Source organism: Phalacrocorax aristotelis, chromosome 6 (genome assembly GCF_949628215.1).
Source record: "Phalacrocorax aristotelis chromosome 6, bGulAri2.1, whole genome shotgun sequence".
NCBI lineage: Eukaryota > Metazoa > Chordata > Aves > Suliformes > Phalacrocoracidae > Phalacrocorax > Phalacrocorax aristotelis.
Genome location: NC_134281.1, coordinates 17,215,907 through 17,242,994, shown reverse-complemented (window position 1 = coordinate 17,242,994; position 27,088 = coordinate 17,215,907). Strand labels below are relative to the sequence as shown.

The following is a 27,088-nucleotide window of genomic DNA, read 5'->3' as shown; positions in this document are numbered from 1 at the left end:
TTTGGAAATGCTCCTGGGAAAGGAACTGGGATGGCAATAGGATCAAAATGCTGGATGTCACAGGAAAGTACCCATGGTGGTAGAGACTCAGGTCTGAGCCACCAGCTGGAACAACCTCCCCAGGAATGCTGTGGAGACCCCATCACTGGAGGCTTTCAGGATGCAATCAGGTGCTAGATAACCTCATCCAGGCTCCCTTTCCCGTGAAAAGTTGGACCAGATGATCTTCCCAGGTCCTTTGCAACCTGGGCTGTTCCCATTCTGTGATCACTTAAAACTGCAGAGGCCATGGTGGCCAGGAGTCTTTGTCCCACACCAGCTGCTTCCCCGGGACCAGGACTCCTCTCTCCCTGCTTCTGGGGCAGATATTTGTATGGAGTCAACAAGAAGCTGGGGAAAAAACAGGTGATTTCACACATGAGACAAGCTGCAGTGGCTGGGAAGGAGCCTTTTAACTACCAAAGCTCAAAGCTGGCAAGAAAACCTCTTTTCTGCTCAAAGTAGTAATGCCGCCAGAGCTGCAGTTTTACACCTGCCCCCGTGCAACCAAACAGCAAAGCCAAAATAGAAGCCACGAGCTTGCAAGCACAAGGCAGCAGAGCAGCAGGTATGGCACCAGCGTGCACCAGGCAGCGAGCACACATGCCATCCAGCACACACTGGCATGCCTGGCACAAGTTGGCCGTGCCGGCTCCATCAGGGTAGCGCCCAGCACTGAACATGAAACAGCACAGCCAGTGCTAAGTCACCACTTGCCCACCCATCTGCAAGGATCAGGGAAAAACTGACAGCAGATGAGTAGTGGCCTGGGGCTGCCGAATTCCTCTGGAGAAGTGGGAAAGTGGGGATGCCTGCTGCGAGTGGCAGGAGACGTGACGCAGAGCCCCGGATCCCCATATGTTCCATTAGTGGCGCAGGAGGAGCATGTTTCCCTGCAGACACAGGTTAAATGAACCCACTCTGCTGCATGAGCCGAACCCGAGCCGGGTCCAAAAGTCCCTCTGGCATTAAATAACATTGCCCACCAAAAATCCCTTCCACCTGCTCAGCTCCCAGCCTGACCTCGTGGGTGTCCTGGCCTCCCCTGCCCACTCCCCCACACAGCGCTAAAGGCAAAGTCGCTCACAGGACTGAAACTTCTTTGGAGGGTTTCATCGTTAAATATGTTTAATAAATAAAAGTTGCCACAAACATGCCAACTGATGTGACATGACATGCAGCTGGAGGTTGCCAACCAGCAGTGAGCAGGTGACCTCGCTGGAGAGAGACCGCTGAAAACCAGCTGTCAGCGCAGGTCAGCGGGAGATGAATGTGCCTGTGAAGGCACCAAGCCTGTGCAGAGACACCTTGGGGTCCCTCTCCAGTTCCTGCCATTGCACATCACCTTCCGGAGAGGCTCGGGCTGCAGCATCATGGTACCCATGCCTCACCTGCTCCTCCTGCCCAGCCCAAGATCAAGAGCTTCACCAGCTCCTGGCAAAGAGCACACACCAGCCAAGGGTGCCCTCCAACACTGATGACCAAGCTGCTCCAGTGCTCACCCTTGACATCAACCAGGCTGGTGGGGAACCAGAGATGGGTAGGGACAGACTTGTAGCTTGCTGGGACCCCCACCCTTAAAATGTCTTCCCCTAAAATAACGCAAGGCCAAAATCTCATCTGCTTACATGACCTCTTTTACCAGCAGCAGAAACAATGTGTAAAGCCCAGGTGAAAGCATGGAGAGTGATGGACTCAACGTGCACCACCACACACCCCAATGCCCACCAGCTCCCGGGCAATCAGAAACACTTGCCCAAAGCCATCTCTGACATTGCCCTTTTCTGCTCTCTCTTCTTCTTTTCTTGTGGCCACAAGCAGTGCTAGGAGACCTCAGCAGCACATGGCAGGCTTGATGCAACATCCCCTGTACCTCAGTTTCCCTGGCTACAGGGAGATGCTGCAAGCATCAGGCTCTGCTCCACTGCTGTTTGGGGGAGCAGATTGCAAACACCCAACACATCCCCAAGCCCAGCTGGGTTCCTAAAAGAGAAGGAAGACTCAATCCACTATGTAGCACTTGCGGATACGAGTGACGGACGATGAAGACAAAACCATTGAGAACTTGCTTGGTCATAGGATAAACCAAGCCAGAGCAGTATCTGAGTTGGGTTTTGTTTCTAAGAGGGGAAAATAAGTAGGATTGGTCTTGTTTCTTCCCCCTCATTCCAAACCCTGCTGATGGCTGGCTGTCACCAGTAGGGCAAAACTAGGGAGGTGGCTTGTCATCAATCCCCCACTCTGAGTCAGACTGTAACACTGAGGTAAAAAAAAAGAAACAAAAAACCACAAAAGCAAAAAAAAATCTTGAAAGCAAAAATTCTCACCCTCTACCAGGAGTCTGTCTGCACCACCCACCCCAAGTGTCCACAACTCCCCACCCCAACCAAGTACCACCCACTGGAGATGTGGTCTGTGGCTACACCCAAGCCTGAGGTATCTGAGGGACAACTGCTGGGCATGGCCCCAGCTTGCCTCTGCTGCAGCCTCTAAGTACACAACGGGTGGGCACTGGGTGCTAGCGAGGTCTGTCTGCAGTGGCAAACCATACGTGACTTGACCTACAGCCCAGCTTGGGACCCATGCAGACACGTGCAAGGGCACCCAAAACAATTCCCCCAGAGTCTGTATCCTTCCTCCAAGCCCCTGCCAGCAGGGCCCTGTCATGCTGTCAGCTCTGGTCTCATCTCTGCCATCAATATAAGTTAGACACATCAAATCCTCTGTGACTCTCAAGGCTTTTTTTTTCCCCCTGGTTTTTACTTGATGCATGACGATTGCTTAACAGCAGCATCAGATAACCTCCTGTCTTCCTGGGAACTCTACAGACCTATATTCAAGTGCAAGTGAGCTTAAACTGAAGGTCATGCCAGCTAGCCAGGCAGCCAAGGCACCTCCTCTCTCCCCAGCATCCCAAACCTCTCAAGGCATCTGCAAACTGATTCTCATGGTCAGCTTGGGGCATGAGAAAAGGGAAGGAAGAGGATGGAGAGCTCCATCTCCCCAAAAGCCACAGGCATATTCTGCAGGGTGACCCACTGATGCGAGGAGGGAGAAGGTCATCTAGATGAGTCCTTTTAGGTCCACATGATGAGACATTGAGGGCAGCAAAGTCTTAGGTTGGTAATTATAAGTGCTGGTATCCTGCTCCTCATCCTCCTTGGTGAGATGGATATGCAACTTTGAGTGGCCTTGGCTCAGTAAGGGCTCCACCTTCAGCCTGTGGTCCCCAGAGCTCACAGGAGACCAAATGAGTTCATGAGGACAAGCAAAGCTATGGTAGAGGAACAGGACTGGCACAGAGGGCTGGGCATCTGTAGTACCCGCTAGACCCTGGGAGGAAAGCCTTGGGCGGGAGCTGATCAGCTGGAGCTGCCACTGTGATCGTGCCTCATGCACGCGCAGACTGCAGCTCAGACTGCTCGCATATGACAAGCTGGTATTTAAAAAGGCTTCATTCACAGAGCCCACAATAAACTAAATCAGCCAGGAGAAAGAATTTAAGTGGAAAAACACCCCAATAATTGAGCCCTCCTTGCAAATGTTTTACCAGCTGCCAACCCCCAACACAGCCATGCAAAAAGATTGCTCCATGGTTTCACTTTTAAAACAAAAACCGTCTGGAACAGGAACACAGCTCCACAGACCTTCATTTATAACAACTGGGAGAAAAGATCTGAGCAAAGCCAGCAGCTGTGGCAGTGTAGTCAGGGAAGCAGGACGGGAAAGACGAGGTGCAGCCTTACTCACAAGGGCGCTGGGCACCAAGGCTTAGCTGCCATAAAGGACCACGTGTACGTTCCCAGTCCCCTACAGACAGAAAGTCGTTCACATTAAGAAGCCATCTGGGGTGCTGGGTATGGGAAGAGAGTCTGAAGGATGACACAGACTCTGGACACATCAGTCAGCCAGGGGAAACCTTGGTGGCACCACTGAGGAGGGAGAAGTGTTCAGCGAGTATTTCTGCAGTGGATTTAGGACAAAGCCAGACAACACAGGCAGAGGAAGTGGGTGGAATGTTTGCTCTTCCATGGGAGGATATAACACACAGCTCACAGGTCAAGATAACGTACATTTAAAACATGCCGAAGGCCTGGCTGACAAGCTGTCTACATGTCAAAGGGTGATCTCTGGCCAGCTGGAGATGCTAGAAAGTCCCAAGAGAGACAGCAGCCTGTACCTGCCAATATTCAAATGGGTAAATATCTGACTCGGGCAAGTGCAGGCTGGTCAGGCAAAGACTGAGCCAAGGCAAAATAAATGGATGGCTGTAACAAGACCAGATCACCAGGAAGCGAAGGAGACTGGCATAAATAATGCCAACCAACACACATTTACAGCTGTCAGATCCTGTTGGCAAACATGATTTATTTTTGTGGGGATTGTGGGCTTGACTGATAAACAAACCAGCACCCGTGCCATGCATTCAAACTCAGAATATGTAGGACTTGGTACCATTTCCCTTTTTTAAGCAAGAAACTACAAGTCAATCAAAGGACACTGGCACATGTTTGAAGTCACTGTTAGCTGGCTCAGAACAAACCCATGACTGGGGGGTCCGCGGCAGGGGCCAAGGTCTCCACCAGAGATCTGTGCAGCACAGCAATAAGACCATTGCTGAAATAAAGCATCCATTTGTGATACTGACAAGTCAAAGAACTTTCTAAGCTGAAGACAGGTTAAAAAAAGTCTAAAGAAAGGACCCAGCAATTAAGATTGGAAAATATGGAAAATATGACAGTGGAAGACTTTACAAGCTCTCTATATTTAGCTTATCAGAGAGAGGCAAGAGGTGACTGCATCCTAAATTTCCTAAACAGCTCAAGCTCTGGTTCAGAGAAGGGTGCAAGGCAGGCAGAACTATGCTGGCATTGCTGCTCTCCTTTATTTGTACACTTGCACACCCTCCTCAGCTGGACAGACCACAAAACTGACCCAAAATCCCAGGGAAAGAGGCCAGGTTAAGACAGTCACTTCTAGGGCTGCAGTGGGAGACACCTGACAGCTCCACCTCGGATGTGGTTAGCCACCTCTCCAGCTGCCAGAGGAGCAGGGACGGGGAGACCCAAGCCCACCTACCTGGCAGCGCCCACTAGATGCCAGCATAGATGTAGAGAGATGCAGACACATACAGCCCACTGTGGAGAGCTCGTTACACCCAAGCCAGAATAAACACTCCTTGAAATGGTGGGAGGTTACAGGGGAATAACCCACTCCCAGAGCTGTCAGAAAGGGTCTCCACCAGGAAAGAGCTTTGCAAGAGCTCTCCTTTGCACCCAGAAGTCGGGACTGCCAGGTCTGAATGGCAGCTGTGCCATAGGGCAAGCGTATATGCCCTGGGAAAGTGGGGCATACCTGCCTGGCAGCAGGGAGAGGCATCAGTAGGAGCTATTAGGGAAGAAATGCTTTTGAAGGACACTAAATAATCCCAGCCTATGCCTTAAATAACCCATGCTTGGAGCAATGAGCCATCAGGCTCTCCTGGGCTTCTCCAAAGGCGATTCTAGCCAGCAAGTCACTGCTTCTGCCAGCCTGCCATCCCAGGGGAACGATGTCCTCTTACCTGCTAGGATGGCTGCAGCCATCTTCCCCACAGTTCCTGAAAGCTGTGGCTCCACACAAAGAGTTGTAGAAATGCTAGCTCCTGACCTCCATGAGAGCCAGGGGGGTCAGGAGGCACGCTGCAAGGGTGGCCTGACTGCAGCGCTCCCTGCTCCATGACAGCCCATCTTCCTTCCATCCCTAATGAAAGGGGACGCTATCATCCTACTTATTTTTTTAATTATTGTTATAAATTTTATTTTTAATCTTCCCTGTCCCTCTGAAGCAGCAGCAGGCTGGGACACATGAAGCCCAGACTGCTGAAAGCCAGCACCGCTGCACCCGCACTGCTTGGGAAACCTGAGCCATGGGCACCCCTGGTAACTTCAGCGCAGCACCAGCGAGTCCAAGGGAGCCATGCTCCCCCTTCTCATTCACCAGCCTTCAGCCTTGGTGGCCAATGTCCCTAACAGTTAACCTCAGGGGATGTCATGGGAAGGGCACTGGACAGCCACCCACTCTGGTGTTTCTTCCAGCTCTTTCCTAGACTTCCCTACCACCTCTTGCAGTCCTGCTCCCTCAGCTGGTCCCCAAACCCTCAGCTCCTCTGGCCCACACATCCCCTCCAGACCCCTTCTCCTCCCATTCCCCTCCCATATTTTTCAGCCTTTCCAAAGCTTTCTCCACCCTTCCTCCCCACCTTCCACCCCCTTTCCATGCCTCTTCCACCTCCCTCTCCAACCCCAGCTTTCCCACACCTTCCTATGACTAGGTAGCCATGCCATCCTCCTTCCATTTCAGCCAATTCCCTCCCTCCATGGGAGCTGGCACTTCATCTCTGCCACTGAGCTCCCTTTTGTGCCTCCTGGCTTTTGCTATCCCAACTCTATTCTCCCTGCTGCCACCAGGACTGGAGGGCAATGGGGGCACCAGCGTGCTCAGCAGGCCTGACCCCGAGCTCTCATTAACAGTGCCCTTCTCAAAGCAGGCACAGCGTGAAATAAATAAATAAAGCAAATCTGTCTCGCTGCTGTCTCGGGTTGCTTAAGGGAGCCGGGCACTGGGGGTGGGATGAAGGATGCTATTTGGAGAAGCTGTCTCCATGGCAACCCCCATTCCCACCACCAAGCGGGCACAGGTCACCTGTTTCCATGAAAGTTTCCCCCCTCCCTCCCCATCCCTCCGCAGGGGAAATGCCAGCGCAGCCCCAGGGGTGCAGGCAGTCCAGCCTGCAGGAGAAGCGGCAGGGATGCTGCTAGCACGGCTGCAAATGGCCTCCAAAGTCCCCCACACATCAGAGGAAGCCAGGGCATCCCCATGGAGCGCGACAGCAAGGCAACCCCATCAACTCTCTGCCTGCATCCCCACAATCAGTCTAACACGAGCAGAGGGGCTGCGCTCTGCTGCAGGACTTCAGCATGGATGCAGGCACGCACCCTGACACACATGCTGTTTTGACCAGAGCAGATATCAAAACGTGTCCCCTCCCTCCACACGTGACCCTGGGTGCTGCATTTCCATACGATTTCAGTTATTTATTTTAATTTTAAATCAGCCGCTCCCATTAAATGCTGCCAGGTGCTCCCAGAACAACCCATGGTTCCCTTTTTAGCTCTAACAACTCCACCTCTCATGCGACAGATAAGCTCACTAGGACGTTTCAAGTGAGGCAGCATCAGCCCCATGTCGCCGAGCACTTCCGCAGCCAACCTGTGCTCCCACCCATGCCAGCCCCCTCCCTGCACACCCACACATCTGCTGCAAGGCTGCCAGCACTGCCCAATACCCCCCGCACCAAAACAGCCAGCAGAGCTCCAGGAAGAGACATAGAGAGAATGGAGCAGAGAACAGGGAACTGGTTCAGCTCTCCAGCAGGGGGATGGTGGGGATGAGCAGTGACAGTTTCACCCACTGCCAGCATTAATGCATCTTTTGCCAGTACCAGCAGGCAGCTCCCTAAGGCCAGGGCGGACAAGAGAATCAGCAAAGAGCCACCGGCTGAAGTTCTGGAGTTGGCACCCGGGAAGCCATCCTGCGGCACAGCGTAGGCTGGAGGGATTCACACGGTTCTCCAACAGGCCTGGGAGTTTCACCAGGAAAAGCAAGTTTATAAATACCACGTTTCAACATGAACAAATGAAAGAGACAGAACTTGACAGTCAGATAATCCAGGAGCTGATTGCTGGCCCCTCCACAGCATGCTCCCCCACCAGGAAGGACAGTCCCTTCCCTCCATTGCCCAGCTGGTCAGGACCATCTTCACCCCCTAGAAAGCCTGGATCTGGAGGTATCTGTGCCAGATGTGCTGCTTGGGAACACCCTTGCTGCAGCTGGTCTGGCAGCCAGAGCAAGGTAGCAGACCTGGCTTCAAAAAGACCAGAAGCAGGGGGGATGGCCATCTGCTCCACTCAGAGGCAAGAGCAAACACAGCTCACAGCAGCCGGCTGCCCAGCAAGGGCCAGGGGCCACAAATTTCAACATATTGCTTGAAACCAAGTCTTTGTAAACCCATGGGTCAGAAAGTTTCTAACTTCTCCTCCTGCCCCTGCAGAAAACAGCTGCCCCACCAGTGAGGCTGGCACTTGAAAAAGAAGTTTCATGGCACGATGTGCTACACCAAAGGGGCACATACCTGCCAGATCCTAACAAGACACCCAAGGGGAAAACCAGCTTTTATCTCTGCATTAAGATGTGCAGCAAGTCATCAGTTGATAATTTGCTTCTCATAAACACAAACCAGCAGAAAAGACACCCCTGTGCCTACGGAGCAAATGGGAGGACATCCCTGCTGGGGAACTACCTGCCAGATTGCAAAAGGAGATCTTGACGGTAGGGCCCAAGGGAAGACATCAAGAAATGACACAACAGAGCAGCCCGATCAGCTGTCAGCAAGAGAAGGCTCTGACAGTCCACTGAACACATGCGACACTCTTCATGCCACACTCACTTACCTTGATGTAGGTATCAAGGGCTGGGTGGACACGGTTGACTGCTAGATGGATTGACAATGGTGTAGTGAATGGGAAGGTCGCCATGACCACGTGGCTGGGAGCAGGGAAGGAGAAGATCTTGAAGCCATACTTCTGGAACCGCTTGATCTGCTCTTCTGGTGGCTTTGTGTCTCCCTCGCTCAGGATTCGGCCTATGGCAAAGCGGCACTTCTCTGGAGGCACCTGATTGAGGGGGACAGGCAGATGGCATCAGAAAAGAGAGGCTTAAGAATGGCCAAAACCTCAACCTGCTGAGCACAGAGGCAGACCACCATGAACCAGAGTAAAGGCAATAGCCCAGCATGATCAGGCATACCAAACAAGGTGATCGCTCTGAACCAAAACTGATCCACACCCGAACTGTCTATGCTCCTCCCAGCCTAAACTCACAGCCTGGAGGGGAAGGTACTGCTCCCCTCCTTGGAGGGCAGAAGGACCTGCAGCAAAGAACTAAACCCCACTGGGCTGCTCACCCAAACCCACCCAGGTGACAGCCACTGCAGACAGTGTCTCTCATGACCCCCCCCATCAGAGACCCAACTGTTGAGACGTGCTCACCGCTGTCCCCATCTGCAGGACATCCCTGTGGCTTTGGGAGGGGTGGGGGGGGTGGGGGCTAAAAAGAGATGTGACCACAACATACCCAGCTTGCCTCCATCCCACTCCCAAAGAGGTCACCCTGCAGGGGTACCTGCCTGCAGCAGCTACCTGCACATGCAACTCACCAGCATGGGCCACCAGCACTAAGCCAGAGAGAAATCCAGAGGCTGCTAGGTCCCTCCTAAGCAGGCACACTCAGTCTGGCACAGTTTTAAGGGCAGGAAAACTGAGGCATGTAAGACTTGCAAGCAATCACCAAGATGTTTGCAGCAACACGAAGAAAACCACACCCCCTTCTATCCTGGACTCAAACAACATGCAAAATATAAAGCATGCTCTTTCCAGATTTGGGAATGTCTCCTGTTAAGACAGGGGGCTGCAGGGCTCCCAGCCCAGCAAGAGGGGTGCTCAAGGCTCTGCTCCTGTCACAGGGATAGCCCACGGGACTCCAACCACATCCATGCCAAGGCTGACCCAGGCCACAGCTTTTGTTTCTCATTTTTAACAAAATCCCACCATTCAAGTTCACATTTACCCATGGCACTAGGCAGGAACATGGCAGGGGGCAGGAGAGCCCAGCAACTCCCACCCTCTGATACCACCTGAGGGCACAGTGTGTCTTCCTACTGCTGAGATCAGAGTCCAGTTCCCTCCTTTAACTCCAGCAAAGCTGCTGTCCTTTCTGCTCCTAAAGAGATGCTTGAAGAAGGGGCTGGCAGGCAGAAACTAGGCTCCTTCCGCCAGGGCATACTGGCCTAAAAAAGGAGCCCAGGAAGAACAGGTGGTGAAGGGGGCACCAAGGAAGGGGGCACCAAGGAAGGGGGCACCAAGGAAGGGGGCACCAAGGAAGGGGGCACCAAGGAAGGGGGCACCAAGGAAGGGGGCACCATCTGAGTGTTCATGCTTCCCCTGCCACCTGCTCTCGAGCCCGCTGGATAACGAGATGATGTGGCAGCCAGCAACCAGGAACAGCAGATGTACGAGTCTGGCCACCTTCTGCCAACCTCTTCTGGTGAGGGCTGGAGAAGCAAAGTCTCCAAACTCCTGCCATACAAGGCAGCAGAACTCACCAGGAACTGCCAGGACACCCAACAGGGGCAGCAAGACAGACAGACACCCTGCAGGCATTTACATCACAAAGCTCTTGCAGGTAAGATGGGAGGCAGAGAGAGTGACCACAAGGCCATTGTGTTACTATTTCCCATCCCCATGTGCCCCCCAAAGGGGATCTCCATTCTGTGCTCCCCAATCTCATCCCTAACTTTGCCTGTGCTAAAGCTCAGCAACATCTCCTCCTGCAGCATAACTACCCCACACCACACTCCTTGCCCTCCCTTTCCCTTAAACACCCTTTAATGTTGCACAGCAGGACCATCCTGAAGGGGAAACATAAACTAATATAAATAGGAAGGGAGAAAACAGTGTCAGAAGCAGCAGCAGCCATCAGGCTGGGGACTGGTGTGCCTGACAGCTCACTCTTGCCCTCCTGTGCTGCAAGAGGGAGCTGCAGACAGGGCTGTGCTGAGCATCGCTGCTTGGGGCAGGGAAGGAAAAGCAGATCCATCCCAAAGACAGCAAGAGGCAGCAGTAAAAGGCATCTGTGGGGAAAGGCCCGGAAGAAGCAAGGAGATAAGGGAAATCTACATAAAATTCCTTTAAACAAGCAATCTCTATTTATGTACTGAGCAAAGACAGTTCACCCCCTGACTCAGAACACCTGACAGAAGGACCCAAGCTGCCGGAGTGGGCAGCACCACTTGGGCCAGGCACGTTTGCTTCCTCCCTTCTCCTTTTAACTTTCTTTTTCATAGCATGCAGCCCCACAAGTGCAGCAGCAAGGCAGATTTGCCTCCTCCCCTGTCTGGCAAAGCCCATCTTAAGGGAAGGAAGGAAATACTCCAGTTAAAACCAGACTTTCCCCAACAAATTTGTCCTTTCGGTGTGGGCAGGTGCTGATCAAAGCCTCTGCTCCGCCAAGCCCCGACAGAGGAGTTTTGGAAATTATTAGTTAACTTATTTGGCAACTTTGCCAATGGGAGAAAAACCCATTCCTGCATTCAGAGAGCATTTTGGCCTCATCCATCCAATGCTTGGGTACACGCTGGTTGCTGAGCACACAAACATGTGGCCTGCAAGCAAAAGGCCCTAGCATGTGCCTACAGCTAAATGTGAGCAGAAGCACTCAGCTGGAGCTGAGCACAAACCCGCCCGCCACATTCAGTCCTTGCCGAGGAGTCATTTTTGTTCCTGCCAGAGGTGGGAGAAGGAGAGAGAAGTCCTCTGGGTTGCTAAATATTAAATAAAAAGAAAAAAAAGTGTGCAAATCAATATTAATCTTGTCCATTAAAACACATAAAACATCACTGGCAGGGGTTCGGCAGCACTTGGGGAGCATCCCTGCATGAATGCCAGAGATCCAGGAGCCAGCAGGGAGCCCTGGGGATGCCAGTGTCAGTGGCCACTCTAAGGCCCAGCATGACCTCGAGACAGTCCACCTCCTCCAAGCCACAGGGCTCTGCCCAGGCCCACTCCCAGCCAAGAGCCAACACACAGCTGCTGGTCTCTAGCTCTGTCATCCCTGTCCTCTCTCCTAGCAAGAGCCTCCTTTGGCCATGAGTCCAACAGCACAGCAAATGCCATACTGGCACCTGCCAGTCATCAGCCTCTTCCTGCTGCAATACTGGGGGCCCAGGGGCACCAAACTCCCCAGGGGCTGGCGGCTGCAAGCTGGACTCGAGGCAGCTGCCTGGCCAGAGCCTGCTGGCGCTCAGCCAGGGTCACCGCAGGACACAACAGACAGTGAGCACAGTCTGCTGTCTGATGACAAAAGGTCTATTTTTGGTGACAAGTCAACATCCACAGTGGGTGGCCAGCTCTGGGCAGACCAGCCTCTGCCAGAGGGTGCTTCACCGAGGTCAGGAGAGCACCAAGAACAAGGAGGAAGAGGAGGAGGTCATCTCTTCCTCATAGGGGAAAGGCAGCCTGGGTGACCAATCCCACCCCGCTGGAACTCCAGGAATGAGGAGCCAGCAGCACACACCATCTCCCATGCCATCAAGGCTACAGTGGGTATGTGCACAAAGGGGCACTCCACGGGACGCTGGGGTGCTCAGCGCCTGAGCCAGCACACCAGCCATAAGCGTTGCAGCCCCTAGCCAAGCAATCCAACCAAAACTGTCCCCTTCTTCACCTGCCCAGTGGCAAGGAAGCCCTCTGCCCATCCTGCCCAAGCACACCTTCACCCTCCAGCACCCTGACTGGCCTGGCCTGCCCATCAGTGAGATGCAGATCCCTGAGGGAACCAATTTAGGAGCCACAGATCAGTCCATGGAAGGTCCCATCAGCACCCCAGCTGCTCCAGCAGGCCCAGGTCTGGTGGCGTGCTTATTGCTGTCAGACAAGAGGAGGCTCCTCCTGCCGTGCAGAGCCCCAGGCACCACAGCTATGTCCAGCACGGCCCACTGTGCCCCAGGCACTGCAGTGTCTGTGGAGGCAGGGGCTTGGGCCAATGTCACCTACCCAATGTCATGAGCAAAGGCAGCCCTTCCAGAGAAGGGCAAGGTCTGTGGGGCTCCCTGCCAAGCCTCTGAGGGCAGGTTAGGCTCCTGTCACAGGAACGGACCCACAGTCTCCAGAGCTTAGGACACCCAGTCACAGAGATGCTTTGTTGGTCCACAAGAGCTTCCAGCACCCTTCAGGCTCACTCCACAAATGTGTAGCACCAAGAGCCTTTGCTGTGCCCATCCTGAGTACCACCTTCCAGGAGGCTCCCAGAGGGAGGCAACTGACCTGACCAGCATCACCACCAGGATCTTCCAGCCTGACCCACAGACTTGGGGCCATGCACCCTCCAAAATGTCTAGAGACCCACACAAACTCACTACCATCCTTCACAAGGGGCCCACCATGGATTGTAGCTCCCCACTGTTTCCTGCCTTTTGTAAGGAGCTCCCTCTCATGCACCAGCTAGAGGCACTCGCACACCACACTGGATCAGTGGTCAGTCCACGGGCAAGCAAGTACAGACCCCCTCAGCAGAGGCAGGAAATAGGGCCTCCAGATCCAGCAGCATGCTCCAGTCTAGACTGGGCACTAGCTGGGCCACCAGGTGCCATTCATCCATGCTGGCAGAGAAGGTCTTCCCCTCCCAAGAGACCCAACTGCAAAAGGAGAAACAGTTGGCTTCCAAAATCCTGGATGGCCACTGGAGACTCAGAGACAAGGTCTGCAGCCCCACTGCCTGTTCTAACTGCAGGGTGAGGGCAGAGATGTGACAGCTGCAGAAGAGGAGAAAAGAGACAGGACCAGAAAAACAATGCAGCTTCATCCTGTATGGTCAGTACAACTTTCCAGGGTCATATAGGAGCCGCTCCCTCCCAGCCTCACCTGGTGCTGCCAGGGAAAGCACTCTCTGTCCCAGCCATGGCAGGAGTCACCACAAATACCCTTATCGGTATCTGTGGGCCACAGCAGCACAAGCTTTCACTAGCCCATGCTTCGGCAAACAGAGAGGCAAGGCACAGCACCCAAACAGAAAAGGAGACTGCATGTCAACCACAGGCAGGTCCACATTGTGTCCCTGGAGCGGGGCAGCACCAAGCACAGATACTGAGCCCTTCTGACAGCATCAACTGTCCTGCTCCACCCCAGAGATGCCAGGGGAAGAAGCAGCAGCACCAGGGTTCTCAACTCCAGAAGAGGACCTTGACACAAGGACAAGGACACAAATTAGTGGTGGGGGAATTTGCCACTCTGACCACATGGGCCCTAGCACACCAGGCACTCCCCAAGACTCCCATCCCTCACCCGCTCCAAACATGACACTTCTTGTGGACAAAAGTGTTCAAGCGTGTCAAGTCAAACCCTGCCTCCGCCTGGCTCATCCAAGAAGGCACAAAGTCATCTTTGTCACCCTCCTTCCCAGGCCAGGAAGAGGCACTGCAGGGTCTCTCTTCTCTGCCTCCCATGATCCAGAAGCAAAAACTGGAAGGTAAAGATAAGTCAGGTTGTCACAGGATACAAACACGCAAGGTGGTTGAGCACACCAGGCTCCACTGAGCACAGCCAGCTCAGTGTTTTCTTGCCTCTGAAATCTTCCTGCCACAGTGCTCCAAGAAGCCACTCAGCACTACATTTTCATGGACAAGTTGCCTCTAGGCAGGTCCAACCCTTGGGAGCACCATCTTGCAAGCAACAAAACAGGGGCATGCACTATGTGGCCCATGGGGGTTCCTAAAGCAGGGCCAGTCACCCCCAGGGCAGAAGCACTGGGAAAGAGCTATCAGCCCAAGGACTGTGCCCCGTGCCAACCCCCAGCACATGTGCCCAAGCACACGCACAGGGCTGCTGGCCACCCCACAATCCCTCCCTCCCCAGCATTCCTCCACGGTCACACTAGCTACTGCAGAATTACTGGGGAGCCAGGCTGTCTGCCACAGACAAATGCCCACATGCCATTATCTGGAGATCCTAGTGCCACCAAGCATCAGCAGCCAGGCTCCTCACCCCCCAGAAAGTTCTGATGCACTTTTGTTTGCTCCTTGTCCTGGACCGTACCTGACAGAGTACTTAACTCTGGCCAGCAGCCATCAGGCAGCACGCTTTCTGCTCACCTCTCAGCCTGAAGAGCATCATGGAGTAACTGTTTCATCAGACAGGAGCCCTCAGCGTGCACCACCTGAGGCTTCAGTAAGTACATTCAGGGGATGAAAGGACTACAGAGAAGCTCAGAAATACATGAGAGCACTTTCTAGTGCAAGAGGAGGAGTATGGATGAGGACACAGCAAGCTGAAAAGACCATCTGCTCTCAACCACAGATCTGCAAGTCCAGAAGGAGCCTCAGCTGTACTTCCTGCAGCCAGGGAATCTGCCAAGGAATGCTTCACCGTGGGGTCACGGGCATCAGCCATAACCAGATCCATTATCCTGCTGTTAACTTGTTCAGCAGGAACTATCAGAAGATAGCAATCTTTGCTCACCCAATGCCTTCCAGTTAGTGTTGTCCAAGAAACCATCTGCTTTCAGGTGCCTTTCCCCATAGAGCACCCTCTGCATATCTGGGAGACCTTATGAACCCCAGAGCTCATTTATGGAGGATGAGCTGCAAGTGCCTGAAATACAGTCAGGGAGCATCCCAAGCCAGGAACCAAGGTACTGATCAAAAGAGCTTGGCAGCCCCACCAGGCACACCTTACCGTGTGAGGGTTGTCGTAGTAGACGCCGATGGAGCAGAGTTTTGAAGAGATGCTGCAGCCGTCTGTGAAGAGCTGCCCAGATTCGCCATACGGGCCCACCCTGAACTTGTAGGCCAGCGTGATGTTGCCAACAGGTGGGGAGCCAGCACTCACAACCACCTCCGTGAAGAGCCCCGAGTAGACAACAAAACCGAAGATGGTCAGCAACAGCAGCACAACCAGTGCTGCAATCAGCCCAAGGAGCACCCAGTCGGACATGCTGGACACTTGGTGCTCCACACTTCCTGATGCACTAGCAGTAAGAGGAGAGGAAAAAAAGGAGTTAAGCTAGCACTAGGACAAGCAATCACTCTCTAAAGCTACTTATTTGGAGCAAAACATGCCCAGTTCCAATTCTTCTTATGTGTGAAGCTTAAAGACAGTGGAAACCCCCCAGAAACCTCCTGCATATTAGTCCCATATTGCATCAGCCTGCTCCAATTGGTCACCAGGCTTCAGCGCCTCTTGGGAATGAGGTGGTTATGGAGGGGGGATGGAGAGGCACTGTCCCCATCTCCCCAGAATCAGCCACACCGCTCATGTCTAGTCCTGCATCCAGGAGAGACTGAAAGCCACCTGGGAGCCTGCATCGCCCAACAGATACACAGCACTGGAATTAGGGGACCATAATCAAATAATTTATCATTTATAGACACCAAACCTGACATTATGACCAGGACAGCCCCTTTGTCAAAAAGTCTAAAAGCCCAGGCCTCTAATGACCTAAACGAAGACCACACTGGTTCAGAGCTGAGCCCTGCATCTGGATCCAAGCACACAGAGAGGCTCTGAGAAAGCTGAGGACCCAGCCAGAAAAAGCATCCTCAACACACTCAGGTGTAATTAGTTACCACTATTCCTTTTAGGATGGCTTTTTTCAACCTAAAAGAGTTTTTAGAACACAACCAAGGCTTCCTGTTTGATTTGCTGTCTTTTCTCTCTTGTGCTGACTGCAGGACACATCAGCCTGGCAAATGCCTCCTGCTCATTTTCACCCACCAAGTGCAACCACTCTGGGGAGTTCTTGCAACCCAAACCATTGCAGGAGAGTTGTTTGTGTTTTATTCTCCCTTGAAACATCGCTCTGGTTACAAGGACTGGTTGCAATGCTCCCCTGGGACTTTCACAGGAGCTAGGTTTGAAGCAAAGGTTGAAGTAAACAATTCACCTTTACCTCCATGTTATAAACGCACTTTGTCCAAAAAAAGTAATTCACAGCAGCTGCTGTCTGCTCATCTTTACAGCGAGAGAAAAGCCACATCCTGGTAGGAACTGCGTGTAGCTCCGCTCTGCTCGACCCCAGCAGGGGTGCAGCAAAACCAAGCCCTGCAGAGCCAGCACCACCGGCTATGTTCTTGGTGCTACAGTAGTGCCAGGCCAGGCACCGTCTCACACCGTGGCCCTACTCACCTGAAAAACAGGCTCAGCCCAGAAACCGTTCACGACATCTGATCCTCAGGCATGGGGGATCTGTGCCGCTGCAGCAGGAAAAAATAATTCTCATTGCTTCCTTTCTAGTTCATGAGGCCAAAGGCAAAACAGAGTCATGGCAGAGCACCCGAAAGGCATCCAGTTGCCTCAGACCTGCTCCCCAGAGGAGGGGCGCCCCAAGGAGCACCTTCTCCTGCAGGACCCCAAATGCCAAGACTCCTTCCCAGAACTCAGAGGCTGAACACACAGGGACCAAGAAATGCAGAAACTGGAAAGCGATGGCGAAGAAGGACCATGTCCTGCAGCTGCCTCTGCTGGTGTGTCCCACCACAGCTGTCCCCTGGATCCCCCAGGGACCCATGAGCCATACCCGATGCTGTTATCAGGTGACCCCAGAGCAGCGCACTGCCGGACCGACAGCCTGGCCGGAGCTATACATCCCTACTGATTCCTAGCAGTACTTTGCCTCCTCCCTATAACCAACACAGATTTATTACTTATAAATCACGGTTTCAGTGATTCTCCATGAGTTGCCAGCCCAACGCCCAGCCTGGCCCCCGAGGAGAAACGGGTATTTTGGGCTATTTTTCCCGGTTGCGGCGGCTCGTTCCCGGCCAGCGGCGGGCACGGTCCGTTTCCCACCTGCCCTCCTGACGGGCAGCGAGAGCAGAGCTCGCCCGGTCCCCGCCCGGCCCGGAGGCCGTGCCCCGGCCCGTGCCCGCGCCCGCGCGGGGGAGTTTGACCCGATCGTCCCCAAGAAGTGCCGGCGGCGGGCGGCGCCCTCAGCACCGGCGACCCCGCCACCGGAGCAGGGAGGGACCTGCCGAGCCGCCGCCGGGCTCTGCCAGCGCTCCCCGGTTCCCAGCAGGCCGCGGCCCGGGGGAACCGCAGCAGAACGGCGCTGACCCGCCCGGCCCTGCCGCGCCCCCGCAGAGACCCCCGTCACCCCGCCCCGGTGGCGGCCGGAGGGATCCCGGCGGCCCCCTCCCCTCCTCACCCGGGGCTCGGCAGTGACGGCCAGACAGAACCGATCCCGGCGCCTCGCTCGCCCCGCCCCCGGCAGGCGGTAGCCGCGCGCGCGCGGCGGGGAGGGGGAACGGGGCGCGCGCGCAGCCACCGCCTGCCGGGGATAGGGCGGGGCGCTGAGCCGCGCCAATGGAGGAGGGGAGGGGAGGGGGTGGGGCTTTCCGGCGGGGACGGGGGAGCGCCCCGCCGAGGTGGGCGCGCCATGGCGGGTGGGCGGTGGCAGCTCACCCACCCACTCCACCCCCCGCGAGTGGGCCCGGGGGGACCTGGCGCAGCCTCACCGGGCCCCCGGCACTTCCAGGACCTCCCTGCCGCGCGGGTCCCCCAGCCCTGCGGCCCACGGCCCAGGAGCCCCTCACTGCGCTGCGCGGCAGGGCCGCGGGTGCCTGCAGGGCCGGGGGACCGGGGACCGGCTCACCGCCGAGCTCCTGTAGTAATGGTGGCTCTCCCCTCACGGCCAGCTCTCGGCCCAAGACGTGTGATAAACGATGACATTGTGTCCACCTTCCCCCCTGCTAGGGCTGCGGCAGCAGGGCATGCGTCCAGGCTGAACGACCCCTGGGCTCTGTAACAGCTGGAGCTTCCACTCTGTCCCTCTGGCGCTGGACAAACAGGTGCCATGACGCTGGAGGACGCACCAGCCATGCGTCGCGGCCCTGACCGCAAGGCCTGGCCGGTGGGAGCAGTGGGCAGAGCTGCTCCTTGGCACTGGGGCTCTTTGCACCAAACCCAGAGAGAGTTTTCAGCAGCCGCTTGCAGGTTGCCACAGGCCTATTGCTGGGGCTGTTGCAACCTGGCAGAAACAGTTTGGCTTCTGCCTGTGTTTGGGCTTTCCCACTGCCCAGATGGCAGGAAAACCACCCAGAGAGCTTGGCAGATGTGGACAATGCCAGCCAACAAGGGGGAGCACCACGAGAGCTAAGAAAGAGATGCTTGTTTCATTCAAGGGTTTTGGAGCTTTGGCCAGATGTTCTCAGCTTGTTTGTCCTTACCTCAGCCAGATGCAGGCGTGGGGCACTCCCCACCAGTGGCCAGGAGGCTGACTGCTTTCTTTTCCATCGGCTGTGCTGCATCACCCAGAGGGGAACCATATTACCTAGTTGCTGAAGACCCACAAAGCTTCACCCAGCACAGGAGCTTGTCAGGAGCGCCACCATTTTGCACACCCCTTGCTGCCCCAAGCTCTGATGTGCTTGGATGACTTCTGTCACAAGGCAGCTTCACAGCCCGCTCCCACCTCACAAAACCTTTGGGAGTGCGCCCTGTCCTGCGGCTCCCCCACAGAGCATGCAGTACCATGGAGCACCAGTGCTCAGCCCGCACCCTTTGCAGCTTCTCAGACAACTCCTCAGGTCCCTGTTTCTTTTCAAGGAATGGGACCAAGCACAGTACCTGAGAGGAGCAAGCAGTCTTCCCCATGTCCTGCTCCTCCTTCAAGAGAGACATGCTAGAAGGGCCCAGACATAATTCCCATCCTCCTTTTCTTCTGCCTGTATAAAAGCAACCTTCACACCTCTCTCTTTACACCAAGCTTTCTCCAGCCTCTTCAACCCTCTTAGCAAAGTTTGCTCTCTGCTGGTACACTCCACAACCCACTCACCCAAGCCACCTCCAGATGCATCATCAAGAAGTAGTGGAGTTTGCTGCCATCTCTCCGGCTGTGGTTTCACATCTGTTTCCCATACATCCCAACCCCCTTTGTCAGGGCTGTTTGCAGAGGCAGTTCCAGGCACTGCTTTTCACTGATGTGAAGCCAAAGAGCTCGTTTATGAACAGCAGTTTGAAATACCGTTTTACTTGCCTTTCTCCAGCAGCTTCCTAGGGAGGATCTTGAGGCTTTCTGTAAACTGGAATTAGTTAAACCTCAGAGGCCCTCCTTGTATTTGGTGTTACAGCTTTGTTGCAGCTGGAAGAAAATATTTCAGCTTGGTTATGTGTCTTGCCAGGAGCTGTACAGTGAATCACTGGCAATAAGAGGAACAGAACTCAGAAGCCCTTTAACTACCAGATCTGGCCATCAGACACTTCTCTTTCCTCCAGCCTTGGAGTTATTTAACTCAGTACACTTTTAATACTTAACACATATGCTTTCCCATTACAAGAGCAAACACTAAAATTTGGGTCTCATTTAACAGCTTTATGCCTTCACTCTGAAACAGTATGTCAAGAAAAGCTGAGGCAGAAGGATGTCAAATGTGCTCTCTGGCGGGCTCCCCAGTTGTCCTCACCTGCTCAGCATGGCTCAGCCGCATTGCACTCCCATTGCTGGCCTCCTGAAGCACAGGGTTAGTGTCACTGGTAGGGTTAGGGTGCCAGGAGTAGGAGGTTCTCTGGAAATTATCCTCAAAGGCTACACAGGACAGCACAGGTTTACCCCTGTGCATAACGCTTCCACTTTCTCATCACCCACCATTGGCACCATAAACTTTTAATACTTGATACTACGGAGCTTCTTGTACTGATCGATACATTTTCTAAAATATTATTAATTTGTTGAAAAGAAACTGCTGTTGATGAGAAAACCTTGACTGGAGACTAGGAAGGGCTCACACATGCAAACACACACGTCCTGGCATTCTGCAAGAGCCACATGTGTGAAAGGCACACAGTGTGAGGAGCCCAGTGGCACTTCAGCTCTTCACCTTTTGGTGCCTGTGCTAACGCAGAAGAGGAGATACACTGAAGGATTAACTATTGATCCGTTATTTTGCCCTCAGATTTAAATTAATTTCCCACTGGATTCTTCCATGTTTCTATCTCGTGACAGGAATTCAAAATTCACAGTGTTACAGAGTAAGAAAAGGTGTTTATGTCTTTTCAGACAAACAGAAAAATGTTTAGAAATATGCAAATTAGTCTTGTAGTTAACGGTCTATTTAGGCCACAAATGCTAAATAGCAAACTATTTTCCTCCTGGATCTATTAGCAAAAATGGTCTTGTAATTAAATGCAAAATTTTTAAGTTATGGAACGAACTTTTCAGACATACACATAACCTCCCCTACCTCCTGCCTTCTGAACCAGAAGGGTTGAGTTTAGATTCTCATCTTGTGTTTGGATCGCAACCCTGAACCATACAAACCTGGATGGGATAGGATCCACTTGCTAAATCAAAACTTAAGCCACAGAACAGAGTGCAGTGACGAGCAAAACAGTAATGCCTGCAAGGTGTCCTGAGCAGCAAAGACTTACAGAGGCAAGACAAGGAGGAATTCCCAGTTTGGAGACCAGTCCGTTCTAGTCTGATGCATGGTATCCTATGATTTCTCAATAAATTTACTACGTGCTACCTTTAAGATAACCAGGCTCCTTGCTCCTGTAAATAGGTTTTCCAAACTCTTCCTTTGGAGAGATGGGGGTCAGTAGAAGTTTCCCAAATTACTTTTATTTAGAATTAGCGTGTACCTCTCTTCTCTTGTGTGTATAATGACTTCAGTCTCTGGTGAGTTTTATTACTTTAGAGGGAAAACGTCTCATTACAGCTTTCATTTTGCTGGGATAAATAAATGTTTTGAATCTCTGTTCTTACAAATCACTCTCCATTCCCCTTTTCTACACCTATTCCATTTTGACTTAATATTTTAGAATAGGAATACATAGAATTAAACTACTCTGACTATTTTGCCAGGCCCTTTGTCTTAGCCTTAGCCCTGACTTCTGCCATGGGGAATTTCCATGGATACTACAAGCAAACTTTCACAAAGTTATGGAAGAAAAACTTTTGTAGGTTGTAGCCTATGAGCTCTTCCTTTTGCTGTCGAAGCACTGAACAGCAGAATAGAATTCTGCACCTCTGATTATCAGCTATTTAGTGAGATACTAAGGTAGCTTTTATTTAACAAATTGTGATGGAGCTTTCATTTCTTCCTTTCAAATGTCAGATCCCCTCTGGTAGCTACTGTGAATGATAAGCAGTCATCCAGACTCCCCTCCCCAGGGCCAGCAATTGCATTTGTATATCACTTTGATTTTCTGTGAATAAAAGATCACTTATGAGTCTGGAGGGATGCATTATTCTTCTTTCAACTCCCCTGACAATAATTTTAAACTGTTTATAGCTCAGTTGTTTGGAACTAGGATGTGCAACTTTGACTCATGACCAAACAGGTCTGGTCAAATTCCTCCTGTGATGCTGGGCAGGGGCCAGTGCTCAGAAGGGATCTCTTCTCTGCAGCCATGTTCTCTTCTCCTCAAATCAGTGGCGATGCTTCTCACAGAGGTTTGTGTTCGATCCAGAGGGGAGTATCTCCCTCTACCTGCACTGTGAATATTTGTACCTCCTACTGCAGTGTATCACATACACATGAAGAATGGGGCTATACACATCTTTTCCTGGTGAAAAATGTATTTTATAGGGACATTTGCATTGAAACATTAATTTCTCCTTCTGTGGCATGCCTTCAATTTTCATTGTCTTAGCGGCTACTGTGTACTTCCCTCTTCATCCTGATGACGATCTTATATTATCTTTGAGCTACAGAAGAATACACATCTACAAACCAGGCTTTTCTTTTTTTAACCTCCTCTCTTGTATGTGAAGTCTAGATTAAATTTAGATTTTTTTTCTTGCTGAAAACATGAGATGTTTTACCCAGAGTGTTCTTCCATTTTCCATCCAGACAGAAACAAGAAGGAAAGCACGAACACACTATGCTCCCTCTCTCCGGGTTTACAAACTACTTGCAAAAAGTGCTTGGTTTAATGTGCTCTTGTCAACAAGCTTATTTTCTACAGCACGTGACACTTTAGACTGTCATCCAGGATTTTTAATGAGGGATCCCCTAACAGGCTTCAGGGATTTCAACAGGATTTTAAGAGCCTTACACAACTGCACACTAACCAGAGAAGAGCTGACGTTCCACGAAGCAAAGCAGCCTAGCGGTAATGACACCAACAGAGCTTTCATGTCAGTGGTTCTCCTTTAGTTTTATTAAAGAGTGACTGCAGAAAGAACAACAAACATTAACATTTGTCCCAACCTTAACTGCTAGCTTCAAAAACAGAAAATGAATTTCTTGTAGCCATCTTGTACTCCTGTTTTTAATGCACACATATAAATAGTGCTTTTAAAAACCCCTCCAGCAGCTGCATAAATAATTATGTTACAATGACAACTCCAAATTTAAAGTTGAAAGGCATTTTTGTTTTAAGATTTTCATCTCCTTCCTGGCAAAAAACTGTCTTCAAAAACCGCTTCATGAGCCTCCAACTAAGGAACCTCTGCAGGGACCTGCTGTAAATCTGAGGAGGGAGCTCTTCCCAAAGGACTTTCAGAAGCCCTGATTATTTATACTTTCATATTTCCCTTTCTTTTCTGACTACCTCATGTTGTAGTGGACACACCATTCATAATAAAAGCTATTAAACACAGGTGATTTCTGACATTATTCCACCTAAGCATGACCCCCCTTCCGTCCTCTAAGTGTCACTGCCTACCGGTGCACTATCATTCACCACAAGTACACTTCTCCCTGGTAACTGAGTTGCAGAAGTGGTGGAAACATTTCCCACTGTGCTCAAAACCTCCAAATTTTAAGCTCAGTCTGGTTCCTCTCAACTTACAACTAGGTCAGGCCAGGCCACCTGCAAGCAAAGCAGGGTGCACCGCTCCCATTCCAGTGATGGCTTTGGTTCAAACTGGACCATGTTTAAGCCCACCACTGAAACTCTGCTAGACAAGCATGTTTACGAGTGCCTCCACAGGAGAGCTTGCCTCAGCTGACCTCATCTGTTCAGGCGGCCTGAACTGGCTTCTGTGGCTGCTCTCCTCCTTCTTCAAGCTGACTAGACAGCTTGAACTGCTACCACTGACATAGGCTTAACTTTGCAGTAACAGAGCATAGAAGTGCAAATCCTATCCTCAGGGATGCCAAGTATGCCATAGCGAGAAGGGAAACCATTTAAAGGGAGGTCCAGGAATATTTTTAATCCTATAGTTTATTCAGCTATAATGCCCAATGTGATCTGCATTTGAATTTTAAGTGCAGAGCCCCACCACCAGCATGGGGGAGACAGAAGAGAGTGTCACAACAAAGCATTGCAATGTTCTTGTCTTTTTATTGCACTTTTTATTTCAGCTGTGGATGAGAGGATAACGTGAGAAACCCATGCACTGAACCAGAACAGCAATGACCACTAGAAATTTCATTGTCCTCCTCTGCATAGTACAGCTTCACCCTCCTTCCTCCCTTGGCTTGGTCAGGCTCAATCTCAGTGCCTTCAATTCCAGTGGGTAAAAGCACACGCACACAATTTCTCTGGCTTGCTCTTAAGCAACAGCTTTTTGATGGGGACTCTGAGCCCCTCCAGACACAGATGATGTTGGTCCCAACTCCGCTTTAGGTAACGCATTGTCAGTGGGTTGAGGGAGGTTATCCTTCCTTCCCCTTGACTCAGCACTGGTGAGGCCACACCTGGAGTGCTGGGTCTAGTTCTGGGCTCCCCAATACAAGAGAGACATGGACATACTGGAGAGAGTCCAGTGAAGGGCTGCTAAGGTCATTAAGGGGCTGGAGCATCTCTCCTATGAGGAGAGGCTGAGAGAGCTGGAACTGTTCAGACTGGAGAAAGCTAAGAGAGATCATACCGATGTATATAAATATGTGAAGGGAGGGTGCAAAGAGGACGGAGACAGGTTCTTTTCAGTGGTATCCAGTGATGGGACAAGGAGCACTGGGCATAAACTGAAACACAGGAGGTTCCCTCTGAACATCAAGAAACACTTTTACTGTGATGGTGACCAAGCATGGGCACAGGTTGCCCAGGGAGGTTGTGGAGTCTTCATCCTTGAGGATATTCAAAAGCTATCTGGACACAGTCCTGGAAAATTAGCTCTGGGTGACCCTGCTGGAGCGGGGATGTTGGACCAGATGACCTCCAGAGGTCCTTCCCACCTTGACCAGTCTGTAATTCTGAACTGGAGACCTCCATGCAAGATACCTGCACTTTTCAGGGATAAGACCAGTAACAACAGCAAGACTTGAACAAGCTACTTCCCATCTAGCTGCATGAGCTGGGACTGGCATCAACTCAATGAGCTTTAAGTAGACCATGGATGTGGGTTATGGTGCAGCTGCGTTGGTTCCAGTTCAGTCACAAAGGCCCCTCCAGGCCAAAGTTGTCTGTCAGCACCTATTCCTATTTGAGGCTAAGGTAAACCATGCCTCAGTTTCATCTCTGCCTTTCCAGGAATCTAAGCAACTAACTCAGGCACAGATATCTAAGGGAAATTGAGATAATTCCACCCGTTTTGGTGACTGCTGGAAAAAAATCTACCTAGGGTGCAAATCACAGCAGCTCAGGATTGCTGAGCTTTGTTGCAGTCACAATAGACAAAGCCAGAAAAGGGTGAGGACCAAGATGCAGCCCAGAGGAAGGAGCAAGGACCAATGGTAGACAAATGTGTCACAGGTTGTCACAATTGTTTTGTGACACTTGAGTGCAAAAAAGCCTGAGCATAAGGGACCAATTGAGGAGAAAGCATATAAAACAGTAAAGCATGTTTTCTGCTTTTTTGACCAGGCTACTTTTCAGAAACTGCTGCTCTCATTTGTGTAGTCAGATATTGAGGTGAATCTCCAAATAACAAAATGGTATTTTGGCTCAACATTGCATATTTTGTCTTGACTTTTGCAAGTTAATCAATTTCCCAAGATTTTAGAAGTTTATGAGGCAGTTCTGAGATTTAACTGGTCCTTGCTGCCATTTAGGGGTCAGTCTAGCCCTCTGAAGTTTTGAGAGCAGGAGGGTCTTTAGCCCTGGGATATGGCCTTACTAAGCATACTGAAATGATTGAGGTACACAGTGGTAGCAGTTAACTCAGAGCCATTTGTCACACACGACAATCCAGTTTGCTCCCCCTTGCCCCGAGCACATCCCCTATGTTTTTCTCTGTTTACTCCAGTACCAGCAACAGTCCTATTTTCGTGAAGAAATGCAACACTGTACAGAGGCTGGGGAGGATCAGTGACACACATCCCACAGGGAGTTGTGCCAAAACTCAGAAGCCTAAAAGCAATCCTTTTTCCCATTTAAATATGAGAGGGGAAGTCTTATGCCTCTGCAGTATTTGCTCCTGCACCTTTTGCCTCTTGTCCAAAAAAAACCAAAGGAGAACATAAAAGGAGTGCATTAAATCCATCACTGGGAAAAGATATTTTTTCCAGATAGATGCAGCCCTTTCCTGAGTTACTGAAGCTAAAATATTCTTAAAAAAAGAAACCTCAGCATGAAATGGGGAGATTAAGTCCCAAATTTACTCCTTGATTTTTCTTAGGGAGGTTTTTGTGCAGCTCTTTGTTAGTCTGAGCTCAGTTGTCTGGAACAAGGGGTCCTCTCGGCCCAATTTTAAACTTTTCTCAAACTGGAGAGCCTAGCAAGACTCTTTGTATGATCCCCACGTTTTGATATGAACAATTTTAGATTAAAACTTCCAGAAACTGCCATTCTGAATTGCAAAAGCTTTGAATTCACAAGTGTTTCAGCGTGTCAGTGACAGTTCTCTGGCAAATTTGAGTGTTATTTTCCTGGAATAAGTGATCAAGTGAGCTGATGTGAGTCAGTCACTGCTGTACAAGACACACAAGATCTACCAGCTCAGAACCATTAGCACTAAGCTGGTACTGGTGCATGGACTGAGGTGGAGGAAAGGCTGCTGATTTCTAGCACCAGTACCTTGGGGAAAGATGAACAGGATTTGGAGGACTGACTGGAGCTGAAAAGAGACTCTGCTTCATATAGCATTTGATGTTACCTCCTTGTTTAGCCTTAGCCGAGTAACAATCCATCTTTCTTGGGCACAAAGCAACACACCAAAATTAGGACCACAACAAAGGCAGTGTGTGTGCTCCTAAATCATCAGTTCAGGGTCTCACTACAATTTAAAATGAAGTCATCTGACATAAGGATTACCTCCACGGCTACAGAAAAAAGGCACAATATCCTGGGTCGGAAGACAGGCTGCCTTGACTTTCAATCTTTGTCACCTAACTGCTGTCAGAAGACAAGCATGGTGGAAAACAGTCCACAAACATGTAACATGGCCACCACTTTTTCTTACTTCGTTTTTCCAATGGCTAATGAATGAATGGGTATGACTTGCAAGAATTGGGTCTGAGCCATATTTCTGAAGGCAGAAAGACTGCATAAAGACAGCTCTAGTATGAAGTAGAAAAAGATCTTTGTGGCAAATTGAATTTAGCAACGTCATCAGGAGCTTCTGACTCAGA

General features: G+C 51.4%; 1 protein-coding gene across 2 annotated transcripts in view; it reads right to left on the bottom strand.

Moving 5' to 3' along the window:
* The window catches only part of TEX264 (testis expressed 264, ER-phagy receptor), a 42,405-nt gene extending 24,489 nt beyond the window's left edge, over positions 1–17,916 (bottom strand). Inside the window, exons 1-4 of one of the 2 annotated variants that reach the window (XM_075096222.1) lie at positions 17,833–17,916; positions 16,815–16,882; positions 15,366–15,657; positions 8,532–8,753 (exon numbers count right to left, since the gene is read on the bottom strand). In XM_075096222.1, the coding sequence (XP_074952323.1) occupies positions 8,532–8,753; positions 15,366–15,623 (480 nt within the window). In that variant the 5' untranslated portion in view covers positions 15,624–15,657; positions 16,815–16,882; positions 17,833–17,916. The remainder of the gene's footprint in view (positions 1–8,531; positions 8,754–15,365; positions 15,658–16,814; positions 16,883–17,832) is intronic. The other variant, XM_075096223.1, reaches the window with a different exon arrangement.
* Positions 17,917–27,088: the final 9,172 nt, after the last annotated feature.